Source organism: Urocampus carinirostris, chromosome 10 (genome assembly GCF_059441175.1).
Source record: "Urocampus carinirostris isolate Australia breed hairy pipefish chromosome 10, RoL_Ucar_1.0, whole genome shotgun sequence".
Classification (NCBI taxonomy): domain Eukaryota; kingdom Metazoa; phylum Chordata; class Actinopteri; order Syngnathiformes; family Syngnathidae; genus Urocampus; species Urocampus carinirostris.
In genome coordinates, this window is record NC_142358.1 from 19,366,036 (window position 1) to 19,393,546 (window position 27,511).

The 27,511-nt window shown below is 37.9% G+C and overlaps 1 protein-coding gene across 4 annotated transcripts; it reads right to left on the minus strand.

Annotated features, from left to right (window-relative positions):
• numa1 (nuclear mitotic apparatus protein 1) lies at window positions 1-26,979 on the minus strand. Of its 4 annotated transcripts, none has more exons than XM_088346065.1 (25): window positions 26,815-26,979; window positions 26,654-26,733; window positions 26,495-26,580; window positions 23,262-23,335; window positions 22,842-22,930; window positions 22,450-22,524; window positions 22,244-22,337; window positions 22,010-22,163; window positions 20,373-20,512; window positions 20,073-20,184; window positions 18,412-18,529; window positions 16,118-16,258; window positions 14,988-15,101; window positions 11,193-14,555; window positions 10,903-11,112; window positions 10,113-10,279; window positions 9,881-10,018; window positions 9,023-9,128; window positions 7,243-7,441; window positions 6,190-6,326; window positions 4,501-4,791; window positions 4,327-4,428; window positions 2,352-2,603; window positions 435-481; window positions 1-146 (listed from the first exon to the last, which is right to left on the minus strand). In XM_088346065.1, the coding sequence occupies exons 2-24, from the start codon at window positions 26,693-26,695 to the stop codon at window positions 446-448; spliced, it is 6,240 nt and encodes a 2,079-aa protein (XP_088202191.1). In that variant the 5' UTR covers window positions 26,696-26,733; window positions 26,815-26,979; the 3' UTR covers window positions 1-146; window positions 435-445. The 4 variants fall into 4 exon arrangements, with proteins under 4 accessions (XP_088202191.1, XP_088202188.1, XP_088202192.1 ...); XM_088346062.1 differs by having other exon boundaries at window positions 26,654-26,747; XM_088346066.1 differs by lacking the exon at window positions 435-481 and having other exon boundaries at window positions 26,654-26,747.
• Between the last annotated feature and the right edge of the window lie 532 nt (window positions 26,980-27,511).

A 27,511-nucleotide genomic window follows, 5' to 3' on the forward strand; every position in this document is an offset into this window, starting at 1 on the left:
TTTGTGCTTAAATGGTTTATTTCAAATAAAAATAGAAACTTTAAAAGCATTCAAAGAAAATGAAAGTAGATGTAAAAAAAGTGCATAAAATGACAATAAGAGAACATTCATGTTTTTCCTAGATGTCACACCATTCTTCTTATAATCTGTGGGATTAAAAATAGAACATTGATTAGAATGGCAAAAAGCTAGACAGTATTTAACTACCGGTACATAAAAAGTCATGCAGGGAGCGTGTCCACCCAATAGTGATCCCCAGCGTATGTTTAGACACCCTGGAGAAAAAAAAAAAAAAAAGCACAAGGAATACAAACTACAGAGACTCAAAGTGACCCAAATTGCACTTTTCATTTTATTTTTGTGACAGTGTGAACCGACCCCAAGCGACCAAAAAATTGCAAGCAGCATGCAAATCAATGTGATTGATGATAAACCTCCTCATTCCTCAAGATTGGCTTTCATGAATGGATGACACGCTCTTCTGAAAAAAGGATTATGTGTAATAAGTGAGGAGTTTCACCATCGACTTAATTTTTGGTGTGAAAAATCATAAAGAACATCGCAGATAAACATTAGTTTCGTCAAAAAAATGCTTGCTATGTGCAAACGCTATGGCAGGATTCGGATACACAGACGCTCCCCTACTTACGAACATTCGAGTTACGAAAAATGATAGATACGAACTTTTTTCCGGGATGTCGACAAATATCCGGACATTGCTGTTGGTTAGATTTTGTGTTGTGTGCACCTTTTTTCAGAGTACAGGACAGTACTATAGTGCTTCTTTCCGCCGCTACCAGAGTGTGGCACTGTTAAACATCACCCAGCATCCACCCGGATCTAAAAAAAAAAAATCTGCTTCCTCTTCCTAGTTTGTGTGTAAACATGCTATACCATATCTCAAGCCCACTAAGAACTTTGACATTTCTATTGTGTATCTAGTGCATCCATTCAATATGGTTGGCGTAAAGTGTAAAGAAGAGGCGAGATGTTTCTTTTTAAATGAAAGGGGAATTAGAAAGCTTGATGCGGCTGAGAAAATGATTGGATCGCTTTTTTTTCGGCAACGTTCTATGACAGGGGAGGAAGTCGCCTAAACTTTTGAAGAGAAACTTCCAAAAGTAACTTATACTTAACTTTGTTTATCTTTATAGAGCATATTATTTGATTAAATGTTTATTATTTAGTACAAAACAATAGAGGTTACTTATATAAACCTTAAACATACAAAATATAGCACTGAAGCGGCAGTAGCTCAGGAGGTAGAGCGATCGTCTTAGGATCAAGGGATCCCAGTTCAAATCCCGGCTTGTCCGCGTTACATGTCGAAGTGTCCTTGGGTAAGACACTGAACCCCCAATAAGCAGGTTAGCGCCTTACATGGCTGCAAAGATCACGGCCGCTATTGGGAAATGTGAAGCACAATGTAAAGCGCTTTGGGAAGTCATTGACTTGAAAAGCGCTATATAAATGCAGATCATTTCATTTCATTTCAAGCAACATACTAACAAATTCGACTTACTAAAGATCGTCCGTAAGTAGGGCAGCGTCTGTATATTAATTCCTTGCTGCACTGCGGTTTTGCAGATTTTAATCATGCATTGTTTTGCATTCTGTGGCCACGCCGAGCATTTAATTCTCATTTAATTAAAAAAACAAAAACAAAAAAAAAACCCCAAAAGAAAACACACCTTTTGACAGAAATTACCTGAAGACTTCTTTGACATACCCAGAAATTTATAACAAGTCAGGCATGTCTGCTTTAGCTCTTTTCTATAATAGACAGGAAAATTAACAGTGAAGTTCCCATATTCAGGTATTCATTTTCATTTAAAAAATAAAAAGCAGACAGACTTTTAAATCATTAAATCATTTTATAATAGTACTACCAATAAAATGCAATTTTGGTGTCTTTTATCCTGTCTTTGTGTGCTCCCACATAACTGTATTTTTCATTGCGCTCACAGCCAACATTCAAAACATGGCAACAAATTCAAGCATATACAACTACTTCAACCAAAATTCAAGCACTTTTCAAACCTTGAAAACCACAATAACATTAAAGCATTTAAGGATTTCACGCACCTGTGTGAACCCTTTAAAACGCAGTACTTTTATTTATTAAATACATGCTGCTGCCTGAAAATAGGGTTTGGTCTTTGGTTCCCATGTAAAATAGAGTATTTAATAAATAGTTATTTTCACTTTGCAGATTGTAACTATGGTGGGTCCTTTTTGGAACGCAACGCCCACAAGTAACGAAGGATTACAGAACATTATTGATTCAAGATGAAAAAAAAAACAGCATGCAGGCACTTGTTGACCATTCCTACTTAAAAGAAAGTCCTCACCTTTCGGGCAGAGTTTGCAGTCTTGCTGGCACTTTGGGGCGTTTTCAAATTAGGAGCCCTGCGCGCTTGCCCCGCCGCAAATTGGGAAGTGGCAACTTGCTTGTTTTGTTTGTATCCGGGAGACTTCTTGCTGCTTTTGCCTGGCGACTTCCGAGTTGAGCTCCGTAGCTTATTAAGGCCCTTTTTTAGGTAGTTGTTGCTGTTTTTCGGGGTGTTTTCAATTTCAAACATCATTGATTGCCTGCGTGGAGCCTGTGGAAAGAATGGAGAATGAATAAGCGATGGACCAGAGAGCAATGACAAGTTTTCATGCTGTAGTATTGAATCGATTACTTCATTATTGTGGGAAAGGGAAAACCAAGACAGTGGTAGAAAAACAAAACGATTTAGGTCATATCAGAAAAAAATATATAAAATACATTAAATATATTTGCATCCAACCATAACGTGGAGAAACGTGCCAGATTCCAAGACATACGCGAGAAGTAGGCTTTTTTTTGTTGTCGCCATGTTTAATTGCCGTGGTAACTAACCAAATTGCATTCACTTGTCATCTTTTTTCAAAGATTAAAGGAAACTCCAGCAACCTAACAAAGACACCGATGATACGAAAGGGAACTGTAGCACGATAGATCAGTGTTTTTCAACCAGTGCGCCAGGGCACACTAGTGTGCCGGGAGACTTTGTCTAGTGTGCCGCAGGAAATTTCCCGATATTATCTTTCCATAAAAAAAGCATGCCATTGTTCAGTACATTTCCTTTTATTTCAGTGGTCAGCCAAAAATGTTTAACATTCATCTACCCGGCAGCAGTTTCCTATTCTTTTACCCTATATATATTAATTATGAAGTAGACAGGGAAATGTTATTAATAACTTATTTTGTTTGATAAAGCTGTTCAAGATTGTACTCCAATAGAAATAATACAATCAATTAATCAGTGTAAAAATATTACTTTTAATTGTACTCATTTGGATTGATAATTCCTTATTTAAGAAAAAAACAGAAAAAGTTAATGTAGTGATGTAGATCTTTTTTTTTTCTCATTTTAAGTATTATTTGTATACTATTTTTTACAAAAAGATGTAGTAAAACTTATAAAAAGTGATATAGTAAAATCCCAAATTACTGTAAAATAATTAACCAAAATAAATAACCTTTATTACCTCCACGTTGAAAACAAACAATTATAAAAATGTTACACTGTCAATTTAGGCGACATTTAAGCTTTAAATTGAGAAAAAAATGAATTAATATCTTAACATTATCGACAGAGTGTGCCTCGAGATTTTTTTCGACGAAAAAAGTGTGCCCCGGCTCAAAAAAGGTTGAGAAACACTGCGATAGATGACTTCTCCTAATATTTCAGTTCAGACATAAAAATCGAGGACTTTGCTTGATTTGCGGGCGTAAAAGTTGAAATGAAGTATTAAATACACTAAGTACTGGCTTAGTCGCACTGTCAAACCTCTCAATTGGTTAATGTTTTTCCCATCAATACTCATAATGCAAGACAGTCCCCAATTTCTTCTCTAGGAGGGCGCCACTTGCTGTATTTTATGTTCAGCGCGCATGCGTTGTGGATAAAGTTGCGTTGTGGTTTTTTTCTCTTTGCCTTCACACTTGAAGAATTTGACGACTGAGCACCAAAATTACCAAAATGATTGATATTCAACCGCATTGGCGCCGCACCCTTATTTTCCAAAAAGTGCATCCACACACCTGACTCCAGTAGCAAAATGTCAATTCTCAGGTGTGCACAGGCCCCGATTGTCCATTCAGTATTTGACAAGGGGTAGGGGTTTCCAGCTCCCAAATCACATCATTAGGGTTAAAGTCTGTGGTAAATTTAGCCAGTATACCCATCAACCACAGGGCACATGCAGCAAATAAAGACTTTATGCAACCCCTTCCCATGTCAGGCAAGTGATCCATAGATTAAAAATACACATCTTAAAACCTTTTATCAAACTTACTGGACTGAGGGCAGGGCCGATATGAGAGTTGAAGGGCCCGCTGATTATGTTCTTGGATTTGGGAGTAAGGGGGCGAGGAAAGCAGCTACCCTTCAATTTTTTCTGCAAAATACATTACGGTTGGTTGATCACAACAAAAAAATGACATCAGGATTAAAAAAATAGAAAACTAACCCCAGGTGACCTCTGAGGAATGGGAAGCGTAGAAGCGGACCGCTTTGAGCATCTCTGGCTTTTAGGCTGAGAGGTGACTGAGTTAGATGGAATACGGTCTGCAACTGAGGACAAACGGTGAGATTGGACGCCGGATGTGCTGCTCGGCTGTCCTCCTGCAAGGGAAAGTCGATGGGAGGCAAGAGAGTCCTGCAGCTGGCCTGGCATGAAGGATGCCCGACGGATGGTCTCTGTTGGGTCGCCTGTGCGAACGTCTTCGTCTGTGAAGGTGAGGGCACTCTTGAAGCCAGTCTGCAGTAAAAAGAAGGGTTTTGAATGATACCATTATAAAAGGCCATGGAATTTGAATCTAATTGGTGGTGAGTTGGTTCTGTTGTAAAACTGCATTCAAAAGCAGCCCCAAAGCTTCACAGAGGGTATGGTGTTCTTAAGATGCAATTCAGTATTCCTTGTCCTCCGAACACGGGACCCTGTGTTTCTCCAGTCCTATTCTGGGTCATCCAAATGCTTTCTAGTGAACCCCAGACAGGCCTGGACGTGTACTGGCTTCAGCTGGGGTACACGTCTGGCAGTGCAGGATTTGAGTCTCTAGCAGCACATTGTGTTACTGATAATGGCCTTTGTTACTGTGGTCCCCGTTCTCTGCAGGTCATTCACTAGTAACCCCGTGTGGTTCTTGGATTTTTGCTTACTGTTCTTGTTATGTAATAAAGTATCTATCTATCTATCTATCTATTATGATTTTGACACCATGGGGTGATATCTTGCATGGAGCCCCAGACCGAGGGTGTTCATCAGTAGTATTGTACGTCTTCCATTTTCTCAAAATTGCTCCCACAGTTGATCTCTTTACACCAAGCATTTTACCTATTGCATATTCAGTCTACCCAACCCGGTGCAGTTTTACAATTTTGTCTCGGGTCTTGGCCATCGTGGAGTTTGGTGTGTGACTGACTGAGATTGTGGACAAGTGTTGTTTGTACAGACAAGAAGTTTAAACAGGTTTCATTTATACAAGTAACGAGTGAAGCCTTGTTAGAAGTTAGACCTCTTTGACAGCCAGATCTCTTGCTTGTTTGCCGGTGAGCAAATAGTTATTTTTCACTCAGATTTTTAAAGAATTTATTTCCAAATCAAAAAACGTGATTTAGTTTTCTTTCCACATTCTGTCTCTTATGGTTGAGGTTTACCCATTGATAATTACAGGCCTCTCTTATCTTTTTAAGTAGGAGAACTTGCAAATTAGTAGTTGACTAAATTCTTCTTTGACCCACTGTAATTGATGTAAGCACTACCTAAAAATGTATGCCAGCACTGCAGTTACACTTGGATTATAACTTTTGGTTCATGTGCCATTGGCACCAAGTGAGATGACAAAAAAAAATAAAGTGATTTAATAAAAAGAATAGCAAGTACTTTGTTTTTTTGGTAAGAGATATCCATTAAAATACTGTGCTAAATTCCAATTTGCTTTGTAACTTGGTGTCAATTATGCTGGTTGCACAAACCATCCTCAATTATCCAAAATTTCGTCTTTGTCAAGAAATACTGATGTTTGTTTAAACGTGGTCCATGCTTTTTGTTTAATGTTTTTATCATGTTAAACTCTGATTGCCACTCTGAGCATGTATAACTTGACTTCTATCAACATGTGTTTCTACAAGAGTTGAGAACCACTGATGTACCAACCTCAAACTCTACGGGATAGCTGCTTTTGAGATGAGGGAGGCAAGCTTTGTTCCTGGCCTGGAGCTCTGCGATTCTCATCCAGTCATCGGGCGCTACGTCTGGCTCATTCTCTGCTCCAGCGCACAGTGTGCTCGTAGCTGGAAATACATGTACCGTCATTTTGGGCATAGACTGGAGCGCAAAACAGAAAGTAAATACTGGTTACAGAGACCCATCGCTACTTCGCTGGTTCATGGATTTTAAATTGAAGTGCCATTATTGTCATTGATAAACATACTGTGCATCGTGTTTCGAACAGACAGCAGGTGGCAAATACTATTACAGAGTCAGGGAGTACTTTGAGTGTTGGGTGGGCGTGAAAATGTGAAAGGCTGTTATATCCTATCAGTTAAACAGCAGGGTGACCGCACCAGTCAATGTTTTCACCCAAAATAAACTGGGATGCATGGCGACCGCCAGCTTTTAGCAGGTCGTTATATTAAGAAATTCATCAATTAAATATAACTCTGAGGAAAAACAGAAGACTGCAAAAATAGTGATCACCAGCGGGTGCTCTGTATGGTTATCGGGTCCAGGAAGCGACATAGGTGGCGTCTGGAGAGGGCAAGAGCAAGAATGCAGGTCTGATCTACTGCTACGGCTATGCTAACAACTCTCGTAAGCTACCCCTGCTGAGCTTGTGTCCCACCAACGCCAGATTCAGAAACCCAATAAACGGATGACCTGGAGCTACAACTTGTGGGAAACCAGTAAGAGTTGTATTTTATTCATTGTGGAGACCTGGCTCAATTTGTGGTTACCCGAGGCTAGCGTGCAGCCAGCCAGCCACTCTCTAAATTGCTTTCTTGCACTGAAAGTCGCGCATTCTCAGTTTGGTAAGGATGTCATCTCAATAAGTTTGACCCTTGGGGGCTTTTATTAAAAGTGCACTACACTACTTCGCAGATGTTCACTTTACGCCAGGGTTCTGGTCCTGATTAAGCTCTATAACAGAGGGATTACTGTATTTTTCAAATCGTATAGGTCTTAAGATGCAGTAAGATTGAATCATACTCTGTGAATGGATTGTGCTCCGTCGATATCCTGGAAGACCGATGAGCTGGTTGCTGGGAGCGCCTGTGATTTTAGCAGGCGTTTCAAAAGCCTCCAAAGAAACAGCACGAGCGCCATGGGCACTAGAGAGGTTGGGTTGCGAGCGAGCTGGAGCCAAGCTGTAGAATGTCTCATCAGCTTCAGAACCGCCTGGGGTTTTCTGAAAGAGTTCATTTAAAGAGATTTGACAATGTTAACCCAAGTAACCCATTAGGACTTCAATCATCTTAACACAAAGGTAAAGGCATCATCACAGTAAATAATTCCCTCCTCCTATTTAGTGTCTTTTCTTCAGCTGTGCTGTCCATTAATGATAAAAACACATAAATGTCAATATCATATATTTCTTAGTCATGATTGCAAAAAATATTTAGGACGGTCAGACCTTTTCTGCTTCACGACATTTATGCTGTGCAAAGCGACTTATAAAAGGAATATTGAATTCGTGACAAAAAAAAAAACGCACACAAATGGCCTAGCCTTTGAGTCCCAACACAATTAAATTCATTTAAAAAGGTACGCGGGGCTTCTTGGTTCACAGCATCTCAGAAATTCCTACAATGTTTGAAGCTGGGAGTGCAACACTCCAGAGTATAAAAATCTGTCAGCAGTTTTTCCACAATGTACTGTTATGATCCTTTGCTACCACGGGCTGTTCAAGATTTAGGGATATACATCTTCTAACTAGCAAGATAAAACTCAAGATATTCCACACGGTTTAAATTCAACCTACATAATGCATTTTCACACCATTTACATACAAAAATAATGTTCTATTTTACTTGGTTAGTTCAACAATCATTCACTTTTTTTGGTCAAAAGAGGAATCTACAGTTGGGTTATATCAAATTTTGCACATGTATGATATATTGAATATTGTGGGTGTTTTTTTGCAGAATACTTTGCTCTATTTCAGTTAATTTAGGTAAAAGTTAAGATGGTGTACATAAATGAAGAAATCATCCTCAAAATGAGCAAAATTATAGCAAATGTTAAAAAATTTGCTTAAGATTTTTTTTCTCATCCAAATTTGAAAAGAAAAAACCTCAGGTGTGCAAAAAAATCTGTATGTAGGATTAAACAAGCATATTTTGAGTTTATTATTTAATTCAAATAAAAACAGGAAATAGCTCAAAGCTAGAAATGTTATACCTTTTCCTTATATGGGGAGAGACTTTTTGCCACGTACTTTTTTTTCAGCATTTACGAGTTGCTTACCTTGTCTGGCCTGGCTATAGACCTTATTATTTGGACCATCAAGGCTCACCACATTATAAATTGCAACATTAAAAATTGTTCTCTGTGATATATTTTCCTACATAAGGCATGCCAGAATACGCAGCACATGGAATACAATCTAATTTAAGAGCTAGTGTTGTATACCAAAAAACACGTCAGAAATAAATAATTATTTAATAGAACATAAACGAACATCAAATGTGGTTTAACACCAAAACAAACGTAATAATTCAAAAATGGCTACCGTATAAGGTAGCATTTCATTGTTACCAGGTATTTTACATTTTCTGTCCTTAAAGACACCAAGTTATAAGGCGCGCCTTCTTGTATGGAAAATAGGGTAATTGATTAAAAAATGTAAACCAGGCTGATTTTGTAGCTGCATTTGATGGTTTTCTGTTCCCAACCCAGAAAATGTACATTTGTGAAAAATAAAACCCTTGAAAAAAACACTTTAGAAATTAATTTTCTAAAAATTTGAGAATAATGTCAACAACTTTACCTTTGTCATGGTTATGTTGATGACCTGCGTTGTCCTTCGTCTTTTAACAGACGATGAGGGATTCGTCCTGGGCAACCCCCTATCGCTCTGATGTACTGTAGTGTTTCTAGAAAAAGAATGTCATTATGGTCTGTTTTACTATCATACTTTAGAGTCATACTTTTGAAACTAACGAGGTTGTAACTGCAGTTGAATTTGTAATCGAGAAAGTAAATAACTCATTGAGTGTCATAACGTATAAATTGGGACAGAGCTTCTGAAAACCTGAGTGCCAAAACGTAAAAACTTTTTTTTTTGTTTAATTTTAAAAAACATCAGTAAATATTAGAGGTAAGATCTTAAGCCCGAGCCCAAATCTAGCCCCAAGGGGAATTCTGGTCAGGCCTAAAATGTCAAGCATTACTTTGGCCTTTGCCAGGCTTCTATCACCGACTTATCTTTAATTATTCATGCTTGGCATGCGTGCGTGATTGTTCTTAGTTTATTTTTCTTTCAGGTGGATCCGATTGGTGGATTCCTCTTTTGCATAACGCAGCCCTACCCTTCTCAATTGAAAAAAAAAGGTCCTCACAAAAAAATGAAAATTTGGGTTTGGTCCCTCAAATCAAGTTGATTTGTCGGGCTCGGGCTGTTTCTTGCTTTAAAACTTGCAGGGCGGGTCGGGCTGGATTTTTTTTAGGCCTGACCTTAAGTCTAGTAAGTGTCAAGCATATGGAAATGAAAAATCACCAATAGATGGAAGGAGTGGCCGTGATCAGACCTTTGTTGACACATCGAGGGAGCCCCACTTCCTCAAAATTAGATTTATTTCCTCATTATTGTTTAGCCATAGCTGAAATTGCACCATTCTCTAAGTACCTGTTGACAGTTCTTGTATTTATCGGCGTGAAATAAAGAGTTTCCAGAGACTCTGCCTTAAGACCACGGCGCTTGGCAGCCAGTCTCTCGGAACTTCGGACAAGTGGCGTGCTTGATTCATCAGGCGCCAAAAGCTTCCTGCAGGATTGGCACACAAATATTATTTCAATTAGGGTTCAGATATTGTTGTCACATTTTTTTTTTTGCAGAGATTTAAAAGCAAAAATCCAACCTGTCGTTTAGAGAGTCCTCCAAGGAGCTTTGGTCCAGATTGACAGAGCTCTTGGGCTCCATGTTTGTGCCTGAGCCCAGAACCTGCAAATAACTTGACTGAGATGTGGCTTTTTCGTGTCCAGGGATTTGGTTGTGAGCACACAAGTTTAAGTCAGCAAGCGCCACCTTCACAAAAGCAGAAGTGACGAAAAGATATCGAACATACATTACAATTTACTTTGGCAAAACGAACATTTAAAAGGTGACATTTCAAGTATACCTGATGAAGTTATATTTCAGATTTGAAATACCAAGTAAATATACTGTGACCCCGAATACAATAACTACAGTATAAGAATATAAACGACAAATGTTTTCAAATAGAACATTTGAAGTACTCCAATACAAAACAAGAATCACTGCAGTTTGGGAAAATTTATTTTTTCAGAACTTGCTAATAAGAATCTTGTGATATTTAGAAATCCAAAGGTTTTCTTTGTTAACTTTACCTTTATATCTATTCAAAAGTATTTTATTTTTAATAATACAAGTTTAGGAAACTATGCCTGGACAAAATAAACCCGGTCCGCCCACTAGAGACTCTATGGTATGGGAAACACTGGACAATGAACTGTGAAGATTCACCTTTTTTTTTACTTAAATGTGACATATTTTTAGCACAGTATTTTTTCTTGTGTTTCCATCTTGTTTTATTGCAATGTGGTCTTACTACCATAAAAAGTATAAACCGTAGCGATGAATTTTCTTGTCTTCAGATTTAATACGCACAAAAGAAAAGTGAAACCAACCTGTGCCTCTAAACGGGTTAACTTGCTCAAAATGTTTTTCTCCTTGATTTGAGCATTTTCTAATTCCACCTGAAGACGTTTGAGCTCCAGAGCCGTGGTCTTCGCCTTGTGGTCTCTTTCCTCTAAAGAGAGCTTCAGCTGGGCAACCTCCTCTTGGCTCTCGAGAAGAAGCTGCTTTTTGTTGTTGTAGTGAGTCACTGCCTTTTCAATCTACATTTTATGTGCACACGATAATTAGCCTCGGAACACTCAAGTAGCAAGGAATATATTGCATTTGTGTGCGTACCCACCTGAGTTTTAGAGTGTTCAATGGTTTCAGACTTAGCTTGCTCAGCTTTGGAGAGTAAATTATTCGCAACCGCCAACTGGTCTTTTAGCCGATCAACTTCCTTGCATAGGAAGTCTGACTGCAATGATCTGCCTTCTTTCAGTGTGGTAAGCTGCTGCTCTTGAGCTTGTATGAGCTCCCTAAGCTTGTTTACCTCTGTAGATGAGCGTTCCATTAGGCTTTGATACTTGCTTCTTTCATTTGAAATCTCCATTTCTTTTTTTGCCAGAAGGTCATCCTTTGTTTTGACACACTCCTCAGTACTTTTAAGCAATACTGTGAGAGTTTTCATTTGGCTCTTGAGACTCTCAATCTCATCCTTAAGTGCCTCTGATTGTTTGTTACCCTCCACCTTGAACAAATATGACTGGTCTTCTTTGGTTTGAATATCTTTCTTTAAGTGTTGGACCTCCTCTATCAGCTCCATCTGTTTTTGGAGCTCATTTGTTTGAAAAGTATACTTTTTCTCCAGATTGGCAATGACATCCTCTTTGGCTCTTATTTGTTCTTTGGCAACCCGAAGGGAATCGTTTGAAACTTCCAATTGTTTATCTAGATCATCAATCTTTTCAGATTGTACGGATCTCTCCTTCTCTAGCAGACTGAGCTGTTCCTCCTTGAAATGTAGTTTTAAAGTCAGTCTGTTCACCTCGTCTTGTGAAGAAACAATCTGCGTCTGCAAAGTTTTAAATAGCAGGCTGTTTGAGTGCTTCTCTGATTTCAGGTTTTCCTCAGCCTTAGTCAAAGATGAATTGAGACTTTGCACCTGTTCCTCCGAATGTTTTATTTTTTGTTTGAGAAGTTCTGATGTCTCTGAAAACTGCTTATTTAATGATGAAATGTAGTCCTCCTTGTTCTCGATGGCCTCCTTCATTGCCTTTACACTTTTGTCAGAAATGACTAGTTGTTGCTGCAAAAGATCTTTTTGGCGTAGAAATTCTTGCTCCTTCTCAGCAAGTAGATTCTGCACCGTGTTTACATATTCTTCAGCCATTGTCAAAGAGCTATTCAGAGTTTCCACTTGAATTTGTAGATGGCTTATTTGATCTTGTAAGATTTCAGACTCCTTGATATGTTTAGCGTTCTCTGCCAACTCAATGCTTTGCTTTTCAATTTCCTCCAAGTGCAAATTGCACTGTTTTTCCAGATCAGCAATGATCTCTTCTTTAGCCCTCACCTGGTCCTTTACAATCAGGAGAGAGTTGTTAACACCCTGCAGTTGTTTATTAAGACAGTTATTTCCCTCTTTGAGCAGTTCAGACTGTTTGGCATTCCCTTTCTCAAGCAGAGATAGCGCTTCACTTTTAGCATGTAATTTTGAAGTCAGACTGTTCACCTGGCTTTGTAAAGAAACCAGTTGTTTCTGCAAAGTTTCAATTTGCAGGGTACTCTCCAATTGCTGTTTGGCAAATAGATTCTCCTTGGATTTCAAAATATCCTCTGCGTTCTTTAAAGATGAACAGAGATTATGCACCTGTTCCTCCAAACATTGGATGTCCCGTTGAAAATGTCCCGACGTCTCTGAAAACTGCTTGTTTAATGAAGAAATGTAGTCCTCCTTAGTCTGGATGGCCTCCTTCATTGCCTTTACGCTTTCGTCAGAAGTGACTAGTTGACGCTGCAAAAGATCTTTTTGACATAGAAAGTCTTGCTCCTTTTCAACAAGTAGATTCTGCACTGTTTTAACATTTTCTTCAGACATTGTCAAAGGGCTAGTCAGACTTTCCACTTGATTTTTTAGATGGCTTATTTGATCTTGTAAAATTTCCGACTGCTTGATTTGTTTAGCTTTTTCTGCTAACTCCATGTTTTGCTTTCCAAGTTCCTCCATGTGTAGGGTGCACCGTTTTTCCAAATCCGCAATAAGGTCTTCTTTAGCCCTCACCTGGTCCTTTACAATCAGGAGAGAATCGTTCACACCATCCAGTTGTTTATTCAGACCGTCATTCCCCTGTTTGAGCAGTTCATACTGTGTGGTATGCTCTTTCTCAAGCATACATAGGTGTTCCTCTTTAGCATGTAATTTTGAAGTCAGACTGTTCACCTGGTTTTGTAAAGAAACCAGTTGTTTCTGCAAAGTTTCAATTTGCAGGGTACTCTCCAATTGCTGCTTGGCTAAAAGACTCTCCTTGGTTTTCAAAATATCCTCTGCGTTTTTCAGAGATGAACAGAGATGTTCCACCTGTTCCTCCAAACGTTGGATGTCCTGTTGAAAAAGTCCTGACTTCTCAGAAAACTGTTTGGTTAATGAAGAAATATAGTCCTCCTTAGTCTGAATGGCCTCCTTCATTGCCTTTACATTTTCCTCAGAGATGGTTAAATGCTGCTGCAAAATATCTTTTTGACAGAGACTTTCTCGCTCCTTTTCATCAAGTATATTCCGCAGCGATTGAACCTGCTCCTCAGCTGTTGTCAACGAGACAGTCAGAGATTTAACTTCACCATTTACATGGTTGATCTGTTCTAGAAGAATTTCAGACTGCTTGGAACTATCCTCCTGCAAGATAAGTTGTTGATTTCTGGTTTCTATCTCTTTGCCAAGTCTGCAAACCTCCATCTCATTGAATGTGATTTGTTGCAGGAGTGCTTCACGATGCTTAAGATTCTCTTGTTCAGTTTCAGTCAATAAGTCATGCGCATGTTTAGCTTCTTTTTCTGCATGTTTGACAGCAATACCGAGGCTTTCAACTTCCTCTGTCAAACTCTGGATTCTATTCTGGAGAAGGATTTGCTGATCGAAATTTTCAGAACGAACTTGAGCCATCAGTTGGTCTTTACATTCGATTTCATTTTTAGTTTTTATAACTTCACTTGTAAAACTTTCAACTTCCTCTTTGAGAGAGTTGATTTGATTATCTTTATCCACCAAAATAGACATTAGCTCATGACTTTTGGTTTCTAGAACTTTCACTTTTTCTTTGGCCTGATGGAGTAATATTTCCTTCTTTCTACTAGTTTCTTTAAGGGTGTCCAATTCTTGCTGTAAAGAGGAAATTAGGATCTGAAATTCCTTAATCTGCAGTGTTTTCTCCTTTTCCGCTTGATCGAGTTGAAATTTGAGATGCTCAATCTCTTTTTGAAGGGATGCTCTTTGCTCAGAGATTTCCTTTTGCAACTCTTTCAAAATATGATCCTTGGCTTGAACAATGTCATTGATGTGCAGGTTTTTTTGCTCCAGGAGTTCTTTCTGTTGTAAGATTTCTTGCTCATATGTTGAAAGCTGCAGACTTTTAGCCTCTACGTTAGCCTGGGCCTTATTCAAGTTGCCCAATGTGCTGTCCAGTTCTTTCTTCAAGTGGGCAATTTCACACTCCAGCTCATCTTTCTGTTAATTTAAAATGACATGTTTAAATAAGATTGTAAGTTTAGGGAATGCTGCATATAATAAGAAAAAACAAGCCAGGGTTGTCAACACATTGATCAAGTCACGCTCTTGAATATTCAATCAAAATAAACTAATCTATCGCTACTTTGCACTGCATACTTCACGGTCTCAGAGAATCGCAGGTTGAACAATATTAAAAATGTCAAAAAGTATATTTTTTTCTAAAAACTGAAATTGCGTGAGAGCCTTAGGAAGACGGCCACAGCCAGCAAAAGGTATTACGCATGCATCAACTGAAGAGAGTACACAGATCCCAAAATTCACACAGAAAACAAATTTCAGAATCCACATCTTTGATTGGCTGATTGTAGTCCTTTTATACGTAGCTCACATGCTGAAAAATTACGAGCACCCAGGCATACATTACTTTACCTGAATAACAGGTCCCATGTTTTCTCCAACGTCTTTCTTTGCGGCTGCTTTAATTTCTTCTTCCAAACACAAAATCTTTCCTTGCAGGATCTGAATTTGTTCAGACAGTTGCTCCTGTAATGAAAATGTAATGATAACAAATCCAATCCATGAACACCAAAATTGTTATCCAAACAACTAATTCTCAACTGTTTTTTGGTCAGTTTATATAAGTGACAAAAACCACTTGGACTAAATCATTTAAGTAACAAGAGCATTGAGTGCTTGGTATGGTACTCTTTTTAAAACGTGCAGTCCACAAATTTAAAATGTATTCTTGCTGATCGTATCTTCTGGTAAATATTGTTTAGTTTGTCCACTGAACGTCGCCAAAGCCACGCGCCACTCCACCCATTATAGCTGTATATGCCGACTACCATTTACCCAGCAGACATCTGAGCAAACACCTATTCAGATGTCATTTATTTTAAAATAGAAGTCTTTAAGGCCGTACGATTGCACTCACCTGGATTTCTTAGCCTGTCTACTCCCATAAATACTATTTTTCATTCCAAACACTTCTGAAGTAGCTGTATTCCAGTTTTGCAATGCAAATGTTGTGCAAAAGAGGGAGATATTGCATTGCTTTTACTCCTATAGTTTTTATTTGCAATATTTGTATATTTTGAAACTTTCCCTTTATAAAGAAATAGACAATGAAACAACTTGTGCAGGTGAACATAAAATATATATATAATTTTTCAAATCATGTATTGCAGAGGTATTGGATTTAAGACTGACAAAAAATGTGATACATCTTTTTTTTTCTGAGGCTCCTGTGCAAAAGTTCTGAAATAAGATAATAAAATCATTAGATTGCTGTACAAAAGCGTTTTGATCAAATTGTTCTCACGTGCCCCTGAAGGCACAGCTAAAATCATAGTACTTCAACAAAATAAATAATTGCTTGGTAAAACTTCTTTTCAAAATAAAAAAAAAAATACTTAGAGAAGCCTTCCTGAATTGCTCAGAAGTTATTTTAAATAAATATCAAATGAAAGCTTGAAATAACAAAGATTCAGAATTAAATGAACTCAAAATGGAAAAAAATTGAATATATAGGCATTAGAAGATTTGGATCCAACACCTACCTTTTCTGCAGTGGCCAGACAGAGTTCGGATTGTAGGTAGGCAATTTTGGTCCTCCACTCCTCTTCAGATAAGGCTTGTGTCTCCGTCAGTCTCCCCACTTCAGCTTGAAATTCAGCGAGTTGTGCACATGTTGTGCGGAACTGAAGGAAAACGTGTCATTGTGACCTCAACGTTCCATTTGCAGTTCAAACATAAACTGAATACTGAGAGAACGAATGACAAGCTCACAAAAGCTCACTCCCCAGAGCATTACAGTAGTTTGACTTAGTTTTTGAACGTCTAGAAAACACTGCTCTAACTCAATTGGGCAATTTCAATGAACAGCCATAGAAGCAGAAACCTCTGCCTAAACAATACGAGCAATACAGTAAATGGGCAACCCTAGTCACTTAAGACAGTATTCCAAGTGTAAAATTTAGCTACATAAGAAAAAAAGCTCAAAGATGAGTGAAAGGGAGTTATTGAAAGTTGTTTTAAAACAGGGCTGCTACCACTGACTAATTTAATAGTCCACATGACACTGACGATTGAAAGGATTAGTGAAATCCGATCAATTTTTTTCTTAATTCAGCATGAAGTTGATTTAATTATGAGGCAAATCCATCAACCAAAATTTATTTGTGTACATCTTCCCAGCAGCACATCACCCCCGTTCTCCAACAGCTACACTGGCTTCCTGTTCAGCATCGCATCAGCTACAAACTCATCCTATATACATATATGGCCATCCACAACCTGGCTCCTCCTTACCTGTCCGACCTTCTCCAGGTGCACGTCCCCACTCGCTCCCTCAGATCCTCGTCCTCCCTCCGACTGTCAGTGCCCCCTGCCCACCTGAGCACCATGGGAGCCAGAGCCTTCAGTTGCGCTGCTCCCAAGCTTTGGAATAATCTACCTCCGGACCTCCAATACTGCACATCTCTCTCCACTTTTAAGTCCCGTCTAAAAACACACCTGTTCAGGACTGCCTACAACACATAGCTTCTCCATTTCCTTTGTTTTTATGATTTTATGTCCTGTTTTTATTTATTATTTCGTTTACAACTTTTTAAATTGTATTTTTTCATTGTTTGTACAGTGTCCTTGGGTGGCCTGAAAGGCGCTTTTAAATAAAATGCATTATTATTATTATTATTACTTTCCAGGCAACATTTTGCAACTTAAAATCTAATGTACAATAAGAAAATAAAATCCTCTCTATTTCCCTCACTTAACAATCCAAAGCACCATATAGGAGAAAAATTATGTGAAATATGGGTATAAAGAAAAGTACATCTTATATTGGACATACAGCGGCTGCATACAAAAATTAACTAAAAATGCACTATCCAAAACCAATTAGGCATTGTGCTCCATCAGTAAAAGAATGTCGACTCAAAATTTTTACATTCAGCCGACACTAGTAACCAACGCTACAATTTATAATCACGGATGACAAGGGATCTTTTAAACACAACACATGTATTAAAAAAAAAAGGGGAAAAAATATGTTTATGTTTGGCATTTGATGAGGTAACTGGTTTATGTAAACTGTTGAGTGAATGCAGTTTTACACATGAACCAACTCACCATGCTATACAAACTAAAAACTTCCTCCTAGCGGCTGGATTGAGCAACCGTTTTGCATTTATTAAAAATCTTGACAGAAAAGACCTAGAGCAGGGTAAATATTCAAACTTGACCTTTTTGTAATATAAATTTGAATCGAAAAAAAGGACAAAAATATTCCAGAATAAAAAAATGTAAACATTAAATAACTTAAAATAATTTGCTCTCCATAAAAATATCCCAACTTAAAAATATAAATAAAATTTGTGATTTTGTTTGGTGAAAAACATCTGCTGTTTTTTTTATATTCTTCAACTTTCTGTAGAGTCTGCATTCAGGATTTTCAGCTTATCCTGATGTTTTGTCTCGTAGTTTTACATTATATTCCTTAATTACGGCCACATTAGCACATAGGTTTACCAGAAATGTCAGTAAACATATATTCAGCCTCCCATCGGTTTTGAAAGGCTCAGTTTTCAGAATCAACTTTCCTTTTGGCCATTGTGAGGATTTTTGCCGACAACGTCGAGTTAATGTTCTAGTCCTATTTTGAAATAATTTAAAGTGATGGCAAGAGTCCTTTGAAAAATATGCAATACTTTAATAATAATGAAAATGCGTCTCAATTTACTCTTCAACTATGTTATTTCTTTCAACAAAATATCTACATACACAAAAAAAAACTTTAATCAAAACAAGGTTTCACACAATAATTGTATGCTCAAAATAAGAGATTTGATCATACCTGTGAAGACAAGACACCATTTTCCTCTTCCAGTTGGTTGATCTTGCGCTCCATGAGAGAATAGTCACTTTTAAAATCTCTATTGTCTTTGAGAATTTCATTAAGTCGTTGCTGTAACCTAAGAAAAAAGAAAAGTGGGGGATTAAAATAATTATTTGTGGAAATATGGTCTTTTTAATATTGTACAGCAGTGTTTCATCGAGGGGTGCTTGTGATTCTTAAGTTTTTTACTTTTAAATACCCTTATATGGCAAGTTACTCAAAGAAATTCTCAGCAATATTATCTGGGACTACTCTGTTGAGTATTGCTGGGTGAAGTGGTGACATTTCATACAGTACTAGGAGTTAATTGGACAATGTGGCAATTTATGGATGTCTCCAAAGAAACTTTGTTTCACCCAAATACCACAACCGATTAATATCACTGACTTATTTCTACTAGTTATGATTATGGTGTTTGGAATTATAGTAGTCAATGAGACTATCACCCGATTAAAATTCTTTAGAACACTACGCAAATTCTATTCGCGGAAAAATCTTGTAATAAGAGTACATGTCTTAAATTAAATCAGTGAATATCACCTACAGGATGCAGTAATCAAATATTTGGTTAAACAATTATGTGAACATTTCATAACATCTATTTATGTTAAAAACAAGGTACTTTTTTTTGCTAGCTTGTTCTTTAGCCAAGCAGTGCTATTTTGCTTCATTGAATAAGACTGCACATTGCCGCCAATGATTGGGAACTAAAATATTAGCATAACAACACCTTGGAGCCTTTCATTAGTCATCAAACCGTATTTCTAAATAACAGTTTCGGACAGCAAAATTATTCCACACTGTATTTGCGTCAGGATGTCAGTGTGGCAATGTGCTAGGAACAACTTTTAAAACAAAATCTTTTTAAAGCATTGCCTGATATCATACTTGATTAGGTATATATTGAAGTCAGACTTGCACTGTGTTGACACTATGCCCCAACCATAAACATAGATATTCACTTAACCAGTATTTTTTCAGGAGAATTGAAAAAATTAACTATATTATTTATCCCAAAAAATAATTTGACATCTTTTCTCAATCAATAAACAGATACATTTAGAAAATAATTACTCTTTAAATAACCAGACCTATCAAATCCCATGAATCTTCTGCAATTTACAATTTATTTATTTTCTTTGAAAATTACCAATACAATTTGTACAATAAAGTTGTAAATGATCGCTTTGTTGTTTGCAGTTTTTTTTAATTGACAACAATGGCTAAGAACCTAATAATGGCGCTCCTAAATGCAATCAATAAAAAAAATTGTCTTTGATAAATATTAAAAATGTATTTCAGAATTGATAGTTATTAACTCTTTAATGAAGCATCAAGGGACAATGTTAATCATGATCAGAGAAAGATGAATTTTGGAGAAGAGTTTTCTACATCACAGCAAGGATATATAAATTAGTTACAGGCTAGTATTACCCATAGCACAAGGTTTCTTCAATAATTATTAAAATGTAACCTGTATACAACCCGCAACAGACACACACACACACACACTCACACACACACACACACACACACACACACGCCTAGCATTGAAATACTTGAGAATCTCATTCAGTCAGTGTGTGTTGTGAGAGCTGAGAGGGAGCAGTTGGTCTTACGAGCTATTCTTGGTCTCAAGTTCATGAATCTGTTCCCTGGTAGAAAGCTCATTTTCGCTTTGCTCAGTTCTCATCTTGTCCAGGCGAAACTGCAACTGGTTGATATGAGATTCTGAGAAAAACAAAGAGAAAAAAAAATATCTATATATAAAAGGAAAGCACACAACCACTGTATAACTCCAGTGAACGTTAATCTTCTGTATGGCATGTCTATACTGTGCCGCAGCATAAAAATGGATCTTATATAAGTATGCGTTTAACATCAAGACAAACAATAGTGTTGTAAATTAAACAACCTACCTTTTTGTGAAATGAGACTCATCTTGCTGATAAGCTCCTTCTCCAGTCCATCTAGATAATCTCGCTCTTTGATCATCTGCCGGCGCATCTTCCTCAACTGGAATTTGGGAGTGTTCATCACATCGTGAAGAGGGGATTTGCTGTGGAAAAGAAGAAAATATTGCTTTGCTTTAAATAAGTTCAATTATTTAAACATTTTTTTCTCATTATTGGATAAAATACAGGATCTATACAAACAAAATGTACAGGGCTTTGACAAATCTAAAACTTTGTACATTAAATTGAGATCTGTACAAATTTTCAACATTCCTCAAATGTCTATTCATCAAATGTCTGTTTTAAGTCCAAGCAAAGATAAAACATAAAAAAAGAGACAAAATCTCACATCACAAGTTGAGTGTCTGAAAAAGACATCATGCATATTGTACTGAAATCACTAAGGATGAACCTAGAATCCTAAATGAACACTTGGGGCAGAACAGAGGCGTAGGTGGGGTCTTGGCATTAGCGGGGACATAGCACAATTTCTTTAAGTGATCACAATAAGTGGTCGGCGGCGCCCTCTGTTGGCTGCGGCTGCATCGGCTCGCTACAACGGGTCAGGTGCAATCGACATTTCGTTCTGTGTACATTGTTACACAGAATGACAATACAAGGAAATTATTATTATTATTATTATTATTATTATTGAGGGTTCCTCCGCCTATTTCATGGCCGAATTCAAAGTCGTTTTAATGACTTTCAAAGCCAATTGAAATTGCTCCGATACCATCGATTTAAAAAAAAAAAAACTGTTAATCATGTACTTATATATGCAATTTTGTTTTTGCCTGTGCATTTTCAATGATTATTTTTTTAGATCTTGAGTAAGTTACACTACATTTGTTTTTGAGACAAATCTGTCATAATATAAATATGAAATGAAAATAATATCTAGCTTACGTTTTCAGTTGCATCAAGTTCTTCCCACTACAATTTAGCACTGGAAAACGCTACCTTAATTTGTTATATGGCTCATAATAAATGTCCATAATTGATACATAATTCTTGCACCAATACAACATTTCATAATGCCATTTAGGTGTAGCATGCACCTGTCCTATTGAGCTCAACCCATAGGGGGCAATAACGCTTCTTAGGACAATCAGCAGCCGTTAATCAAGAGGAAAGAACCATTTCAAGCATTTACAAGCAATTCAACTAAAATCCAAGCACTTTTCAATCCTTGAAAACACAAGATTAAAATTGATGCATTTTCAAGGATTTCAAACCACACGCAACTCTGAAAATCCCTTAATAAATGGAATTGTAATCATAATTAAGGGAAGCAATTATTATCTATAATGCCACAAAGCAGACCCAGATTAGCGAGAAGAGCAAAATTCACCATGTGTGTGAAAAAAAAAAAAAATTAAAATTATCCAATCGACCACCATTCAATAGTGTGTTTTAGCACAAACCAGCCAACATAATATTAATAAGCCTTGGCTTTAACCAGTTATCCCTTTTACGTTTTCTGGGCTATTGGTTATTCGGGGTTTTGTGAAGTTTGTTGCAGTGGAGGCTACCTAAAAATAATAAGAAATATCATATAGAGAAATGAAATAAATCAAATTTTCATCAATAACCAACGATACCTGGTAGATGATGATGCCACTGTATGCATATCCAAAAATTTAACTTTCTTAGCGAATACAGGTGAGTCTAGATCGGAGAGTGGGGAAATTGTTGACACACTGCTGGTAGAGGGACTCACTAAATGGTGAAAATCCTCATGAGACACAGGCAAATCTGAAAGATGAAGAGAAACATTTTCATCCATAGGACGAGGCACATGCAGTAAAATGAAAATGAATCAACGCGAGACTTACATTTCTTTATCAAGTAGACATCCAAGCTACTGCTGAGACAAACACATCCATCACTCTCAGTCACATACGAAAGTGTGAGATTTGCAATTTCTTTCTGACAAGTAAGGAAGGAAATATGATTTCAGGTGACCAGAATGAACGAATAAGGAAAATAGTAATACACAGCATAGTATCGGTGTTGTTCAATAATAACTCGGCTCACTTACCTCCACTTCAAAGTCCAAGGTTTGAAGGGTGCACCTGTCATTCATCATGTCATGATACACCAGCAACAAAAGAAGCTGCAGAAAAAACAGGGTTAGACAGTTTTTCATAGCACAATGCCATTCAAACTAATGAGAGCTTCCATTAATCACGAGGGAAAAAAGAAATTCAATTGCAAAGCAAAACGTCCAGAGAGCAGTATTTGCGTCCTTTTTAAGCAGAATTGTTGTGAAACATGGCAACACTCAAGCATATACAAGCATGTCACCCAAAATATAAAGCACTTTTCAACCCTAGAAAGCAGTATTGAAATTAAAGCATTTTACGCACTGTATAATTATATTAAAAAAACAGTAAATACAATAAACCATAAAACTGCTTTCTTCACAGATACCTTTGCAATTTCCAGCGTCAGGTTGATACCATTTTTTATGTTGTCCCAGGATAATGATGAACCATTACTAGAACGGAATCTACAATCATCTGTAAAAAACAAGATATATCTATTAATGTAATTAGTGTAATAAAGCAGTGGGTCTGAGAAAGCAAAACTGAAGACCTAGTAATCATGTTCATTGATAGATGTGGGGGAAAAACACTTCCAGATGAAATTTCTCAGGTTAACAGCATTCTTATTTATTTTTCCTTTTTAATAAGATCATTGGTATGTCAAGTAAAATGGGAGCAACATCCATGTGACACGCTTACCTGACTTCCCAGGAGACCAGTGGGGGAGGAGACAAATTTAGCCAGCCCAAAACATTCTTTTTTTTTTAAACCAGATTAAAAATATGCCCAGATGAAAAAAACTCACTTTCTACAAATTCTGCGACAATCCTTAAGCGTTCCTCGTTTGAATTATTTTGAGGTTGTTTGGCTTCCTTTTTCCTGAAATTAAACACAAGGAAAAAAGTAGTAGTGAGCAACACAGGCAATATACAACAGAGGTGTTTTTTTACTAGTCTGGTTCAAGCGCCCATCCTAACTACTAGACGCGACCCACACATCTCATCTCATCTCATCAGCCGTACCGCTTATCCTCATTAGGGTCGCGGGGGGGCTGGAGCCCATCCCAGCCATCTCCGGGCAGTGGGCAGGGGACACCCTGAACTGGTTGCCAGCCAATCGCAGGGCACACAGGGACAGACAACTCATTCGCTCATTCACACCTAGGGACAATTTGGACCCGGCCAATTCACCTGAAATGCATGTTTTTGGAACGTGGGAGGAAACCGGAGTGCCCGGAGGAAACCCACGCAAGCACGGGGAGAACATACAAACTCCGCACAGGAAGTCTGGAGCTGGATTTGAACCCACGACAGGTTCCCATGACATGAACTGTGCCGCACAAGCGCTAACCACTGCGCCGCCGTGCTGCCCCGCGACCCACACATATACAGTAAAAATAATTCCACTTATAAGTTTTTGCTCTGATGGAGGCAGCATAAAGATGCACATGTCCCAGCTTAAGCAGACTGAACTCAAATACTAATCTACATAAGTGTAACGGGTGTAATAAAAATCTTCTGCAGTCGTAGTGGTAAAGAGCACCTTTTTAGAGAGAATTGAGTCTCTGTCACACACAACTCACCTAAACAAGTAAAACAGTTTTATTTGTTGCATCAGTAGATTAATCCATTTGTAAAGGAAAATGGCCACCCGCTTTAATGCAACCAGTCGTATGTCTTCGATTTGCCGACTTTGTGTCATTTGACAATGGTATTGTTATTTGATTTACAGCAGCCGTTTGATCAAAAACCTCTCTGACCATGTTTATGGATGCAGGGAAGATACGATGCTCTGCAATGTTGAGTTGCTTTGTTAACTTCGCAATCCAATGTGCCACCTGCTAAAATGCACGTGGTGCCTGTTCTTCATTCCAACACGAACAAGTAGTCACTTGCGATGTCCTCAGGTCTTAAAAATTGTATTCTTCAGGTTTATGTTTGAGTGTGTCGTTTCCAAATGGCGCTTCAGGTTTAACGGCTTCATGCTTTTCAGTAACACGCCCAGCACTGTTAAGGAGTGGAAATTATCCCCAGAAAAAAATGTCTTAGCATTTTCTTGTCAATGCAAAGGCCCGCGACTCACCAGTTGAGAAACACTAATCTACGTCACCATTTAAAACTTTGGTCCTCTACGTTCAAATCCTGCAGATTTGTGAGGTTTCCATTCTCATACACACAATACTAATGTAGTGCTGCGATGATTAGTCAACACTGTGGAAAAAAATCTATATTAGAGATAGCCAACTAAGAATTCCATTGTCTACTATAGTCTCCAGACACGTTTTTCAAACGGCAAGAGGCATCATTATATTTTCTGCTGAGGGTTCCTTATGCGCAACAGCGTCTCTCTCGAGCAGTAACATACAGAAATGATAGCATTAACATTCAATATTCGTACCAAATCTAAAGTTTTGGAGCATTTTAGCCTGGGTGCAACAAATGAAAAAAATATTAACAAGGTTTTCAAAAAAGACCATGCGTATCATTGCAGTACCTCGTTGACGCACAAACGTTTAGAGCACGCCGGACAGTTGAATGAAACAGAGCAACAGCCCTCAGTAAGATTTGAGCAACATTTGGGTAGAGCGCTTTTAAAGACATGCATTGTACATTTTATAAATGTATGGGAAAAAAAAGAGAGCTTGCACATTATTCCAGACTGTGCCTGACAAACATATTTCAAATAAAATGCATGCAGTCCGAAGAACAAAATGTCAGTGAAAACAAATTCCAACATTTGAGAATCATTATGTGCTTTTGTGGTTAACCACTTAATGTACTTCACAAAAAGGACATTATATGTGATTTCTTTACTGTTCCCGGTTTACAGGGATAAAAAGAATAGTTATTGAATATATTAATTATTGCCGGTTCCTAAAGAAATGGACTGAGGTTTAGGTACGGATTTAAGTCTCTACTGACCGATCACTGTGCCCGAAAGGTTTTAGATAACATTTTTATCCAATTGTGCCACAAAATTGCAGTGCGTTAAATAAAAAGATTTATTGCTTTTTCTTGTGTTTATTATAATTTCCCACTTAATTAAATTAACTCAAGGCTAAATTCAAGACAAAAATTACAGCCCTGTAGTAATGAATTAGCAAGCATTAAAAGCAACCTTTTGGAATGGATTTGGCTCTGTGCAAGGAGGGAAACCTCCCAAACAGTGTTCAACCTAGGGGTTCAGTGAGTCAGTCTCAGGGATTCCGTGGAGCCTCTGCCGCGAAGGTGGTCGGACATATATGTTCAATACATCCATCCATCCATTATCTGCACCGCTTATCCTCAGTAGGGTCGCGGGGGTGATGGAGCCCATCCCAGCCGTCTTCGGGCAGTGGGCAGGGGACACCCTGAACTGGTTGCCAGCCAGTCGCAGGGCACACAGAGACAGACAACTCACTCGCCCATTCACACCAAGGGACAATATTGACCGGCCAATTAACCTGACATGTAGGTTTTTGGGATGTGGGAGGAAACCCACGCAAGCACGGGGAGAACATGCAAACTCCACACAGTAGGTTCGATCTCATGACCTCAGATCTGTGCCGCACATGCGCTAACCACTGCGCTGCCGTACTGCCATGTTCAATACAACTCCACAAAATTTCAACTATTCAGAAAAACAACGCTTTAGACATTTTAGTGTCAACAAATGGAAATGTATCCAATTAATTCCAAAAAGCTTTGAAGAATTAATATTTACAAGTTATCCTTTGAGAATGCCGAACATAAAAACAATAAAAAAGAACAGAAAATAAAATGAAAATAGCAATTGCCGAGGTGAAGCAAGGCATACCTGAACCGTTCTCAAAATCGCAACAGCAGTCACACTGTTTTGCAGTTCATGCACTATGTTGGTTTTGTTCTGCACCAGTAGAAAAACTAAGTCTTGAATTAGAAAATTAAAGTCATATTTCACTTTACATGAAATACGGTCCGGTGACTGCACCTATGAAACTGATAGCCATGAAGAACCACTGCTCCAAAACATGCAAGACTAAATCCTGTCACTTTAGTTCCAAATGAAGATTGCACTTACAGCTTGTTGACAATAAGAAGAAGGATCTCTCCATCTTGTAACTCTTCGATGGTGATTTCTTGTTGGGCCAATGCAAGATTATTGACCTGAAAACCCGACACGACTGAAGTCAGATCAAAACGTTTAAATTGTGTAATGAGAAAGACGGGGATTACTTACCCAACTAAGTAGAGCCTTTACGCCCCGATTGAAATGGGACATTACGGCTAGATGTTGGCCTGTACTGCCCTTAGAGACGTCTTGTGATTAAGGGCTATACAAATAAACATAACTTGACTGGGGGAAAAGACTGGATATCGTCAGAAAAGATAATGACTTACCATACACTGCCACGGCAAAATTGCTGTTTTCTGTTAACACCGCAAGTTAACATTGATTAACTTCTTCGTTGGTCTCTATGAAAGTAAATTGACTGTATACAAGTCGATTTACCCAGATAATAAACCAATACGTCAACCCAATTCCACGACATTCACGACTAATCACAGCTCAACCGTCGTAATAACTCCACCATAAACACTTTTTTTAAAGTAGGTGCACCAGAATTTGAATACACCAATCAGATTTCTCTAAAGGACGGGAGTCAAAAGGTACTACTCTGATTGGATGTAGGTCCGGAAGTGGTTTGAAAGTTGTGCTGTTTTTAAATGCTTTATTGAACAAAAGGCATAAAACTTTCGCATGTTACGTTAGTTAACATTAGAACCAAACTGTACTAAAAATCCAAATGACAAGAAACTTTAAATAAACAAACATGTCTGGGGGAACAGATAAGTTACATAAAAATACCGAAATGCTCACAGATAGTGTTAGTTTTAAATGCGTTCTGGTTGTGGGAAAGCTTTATCAACCAAATGTATTGTTTTAGTTCACATTGAAAGGGGATAAAAATAGATTTTTCCACCCGTAAATTTGCACTTGCGATCGTAGAATTTAGCTATAGTTACACTGATTGCCAATAAAGGTTCATTTCTGCTTTAATTTAAAGTAATCAGAGTCATATATTCCAAGCACAAT

Bases quoted from the DNA above. Each gene is read 5' to 3' on its own strand.
- numa1 (XM_088346065.1), bottom strand. From the start codon at position 26,695: ATGTCCCATTTCAATCGGGGCGTAAAGGCTCTACTTAGTTGG. The intron at 11,113-11,192 runs GTGGGTACGCAC...CATAAAATGTAG, and splicing joins TTGAACACTCTAAAACTCAG to ATTGAAAAGGCAGTGACTCA. The intron at 482-2,351 runs GTGAGGACTTTC...TCCTTTTTTCAG, and splicing joins CTGCAAACTCTGCCCGAAAG to AAGAGCGTGTCATCCATTCA.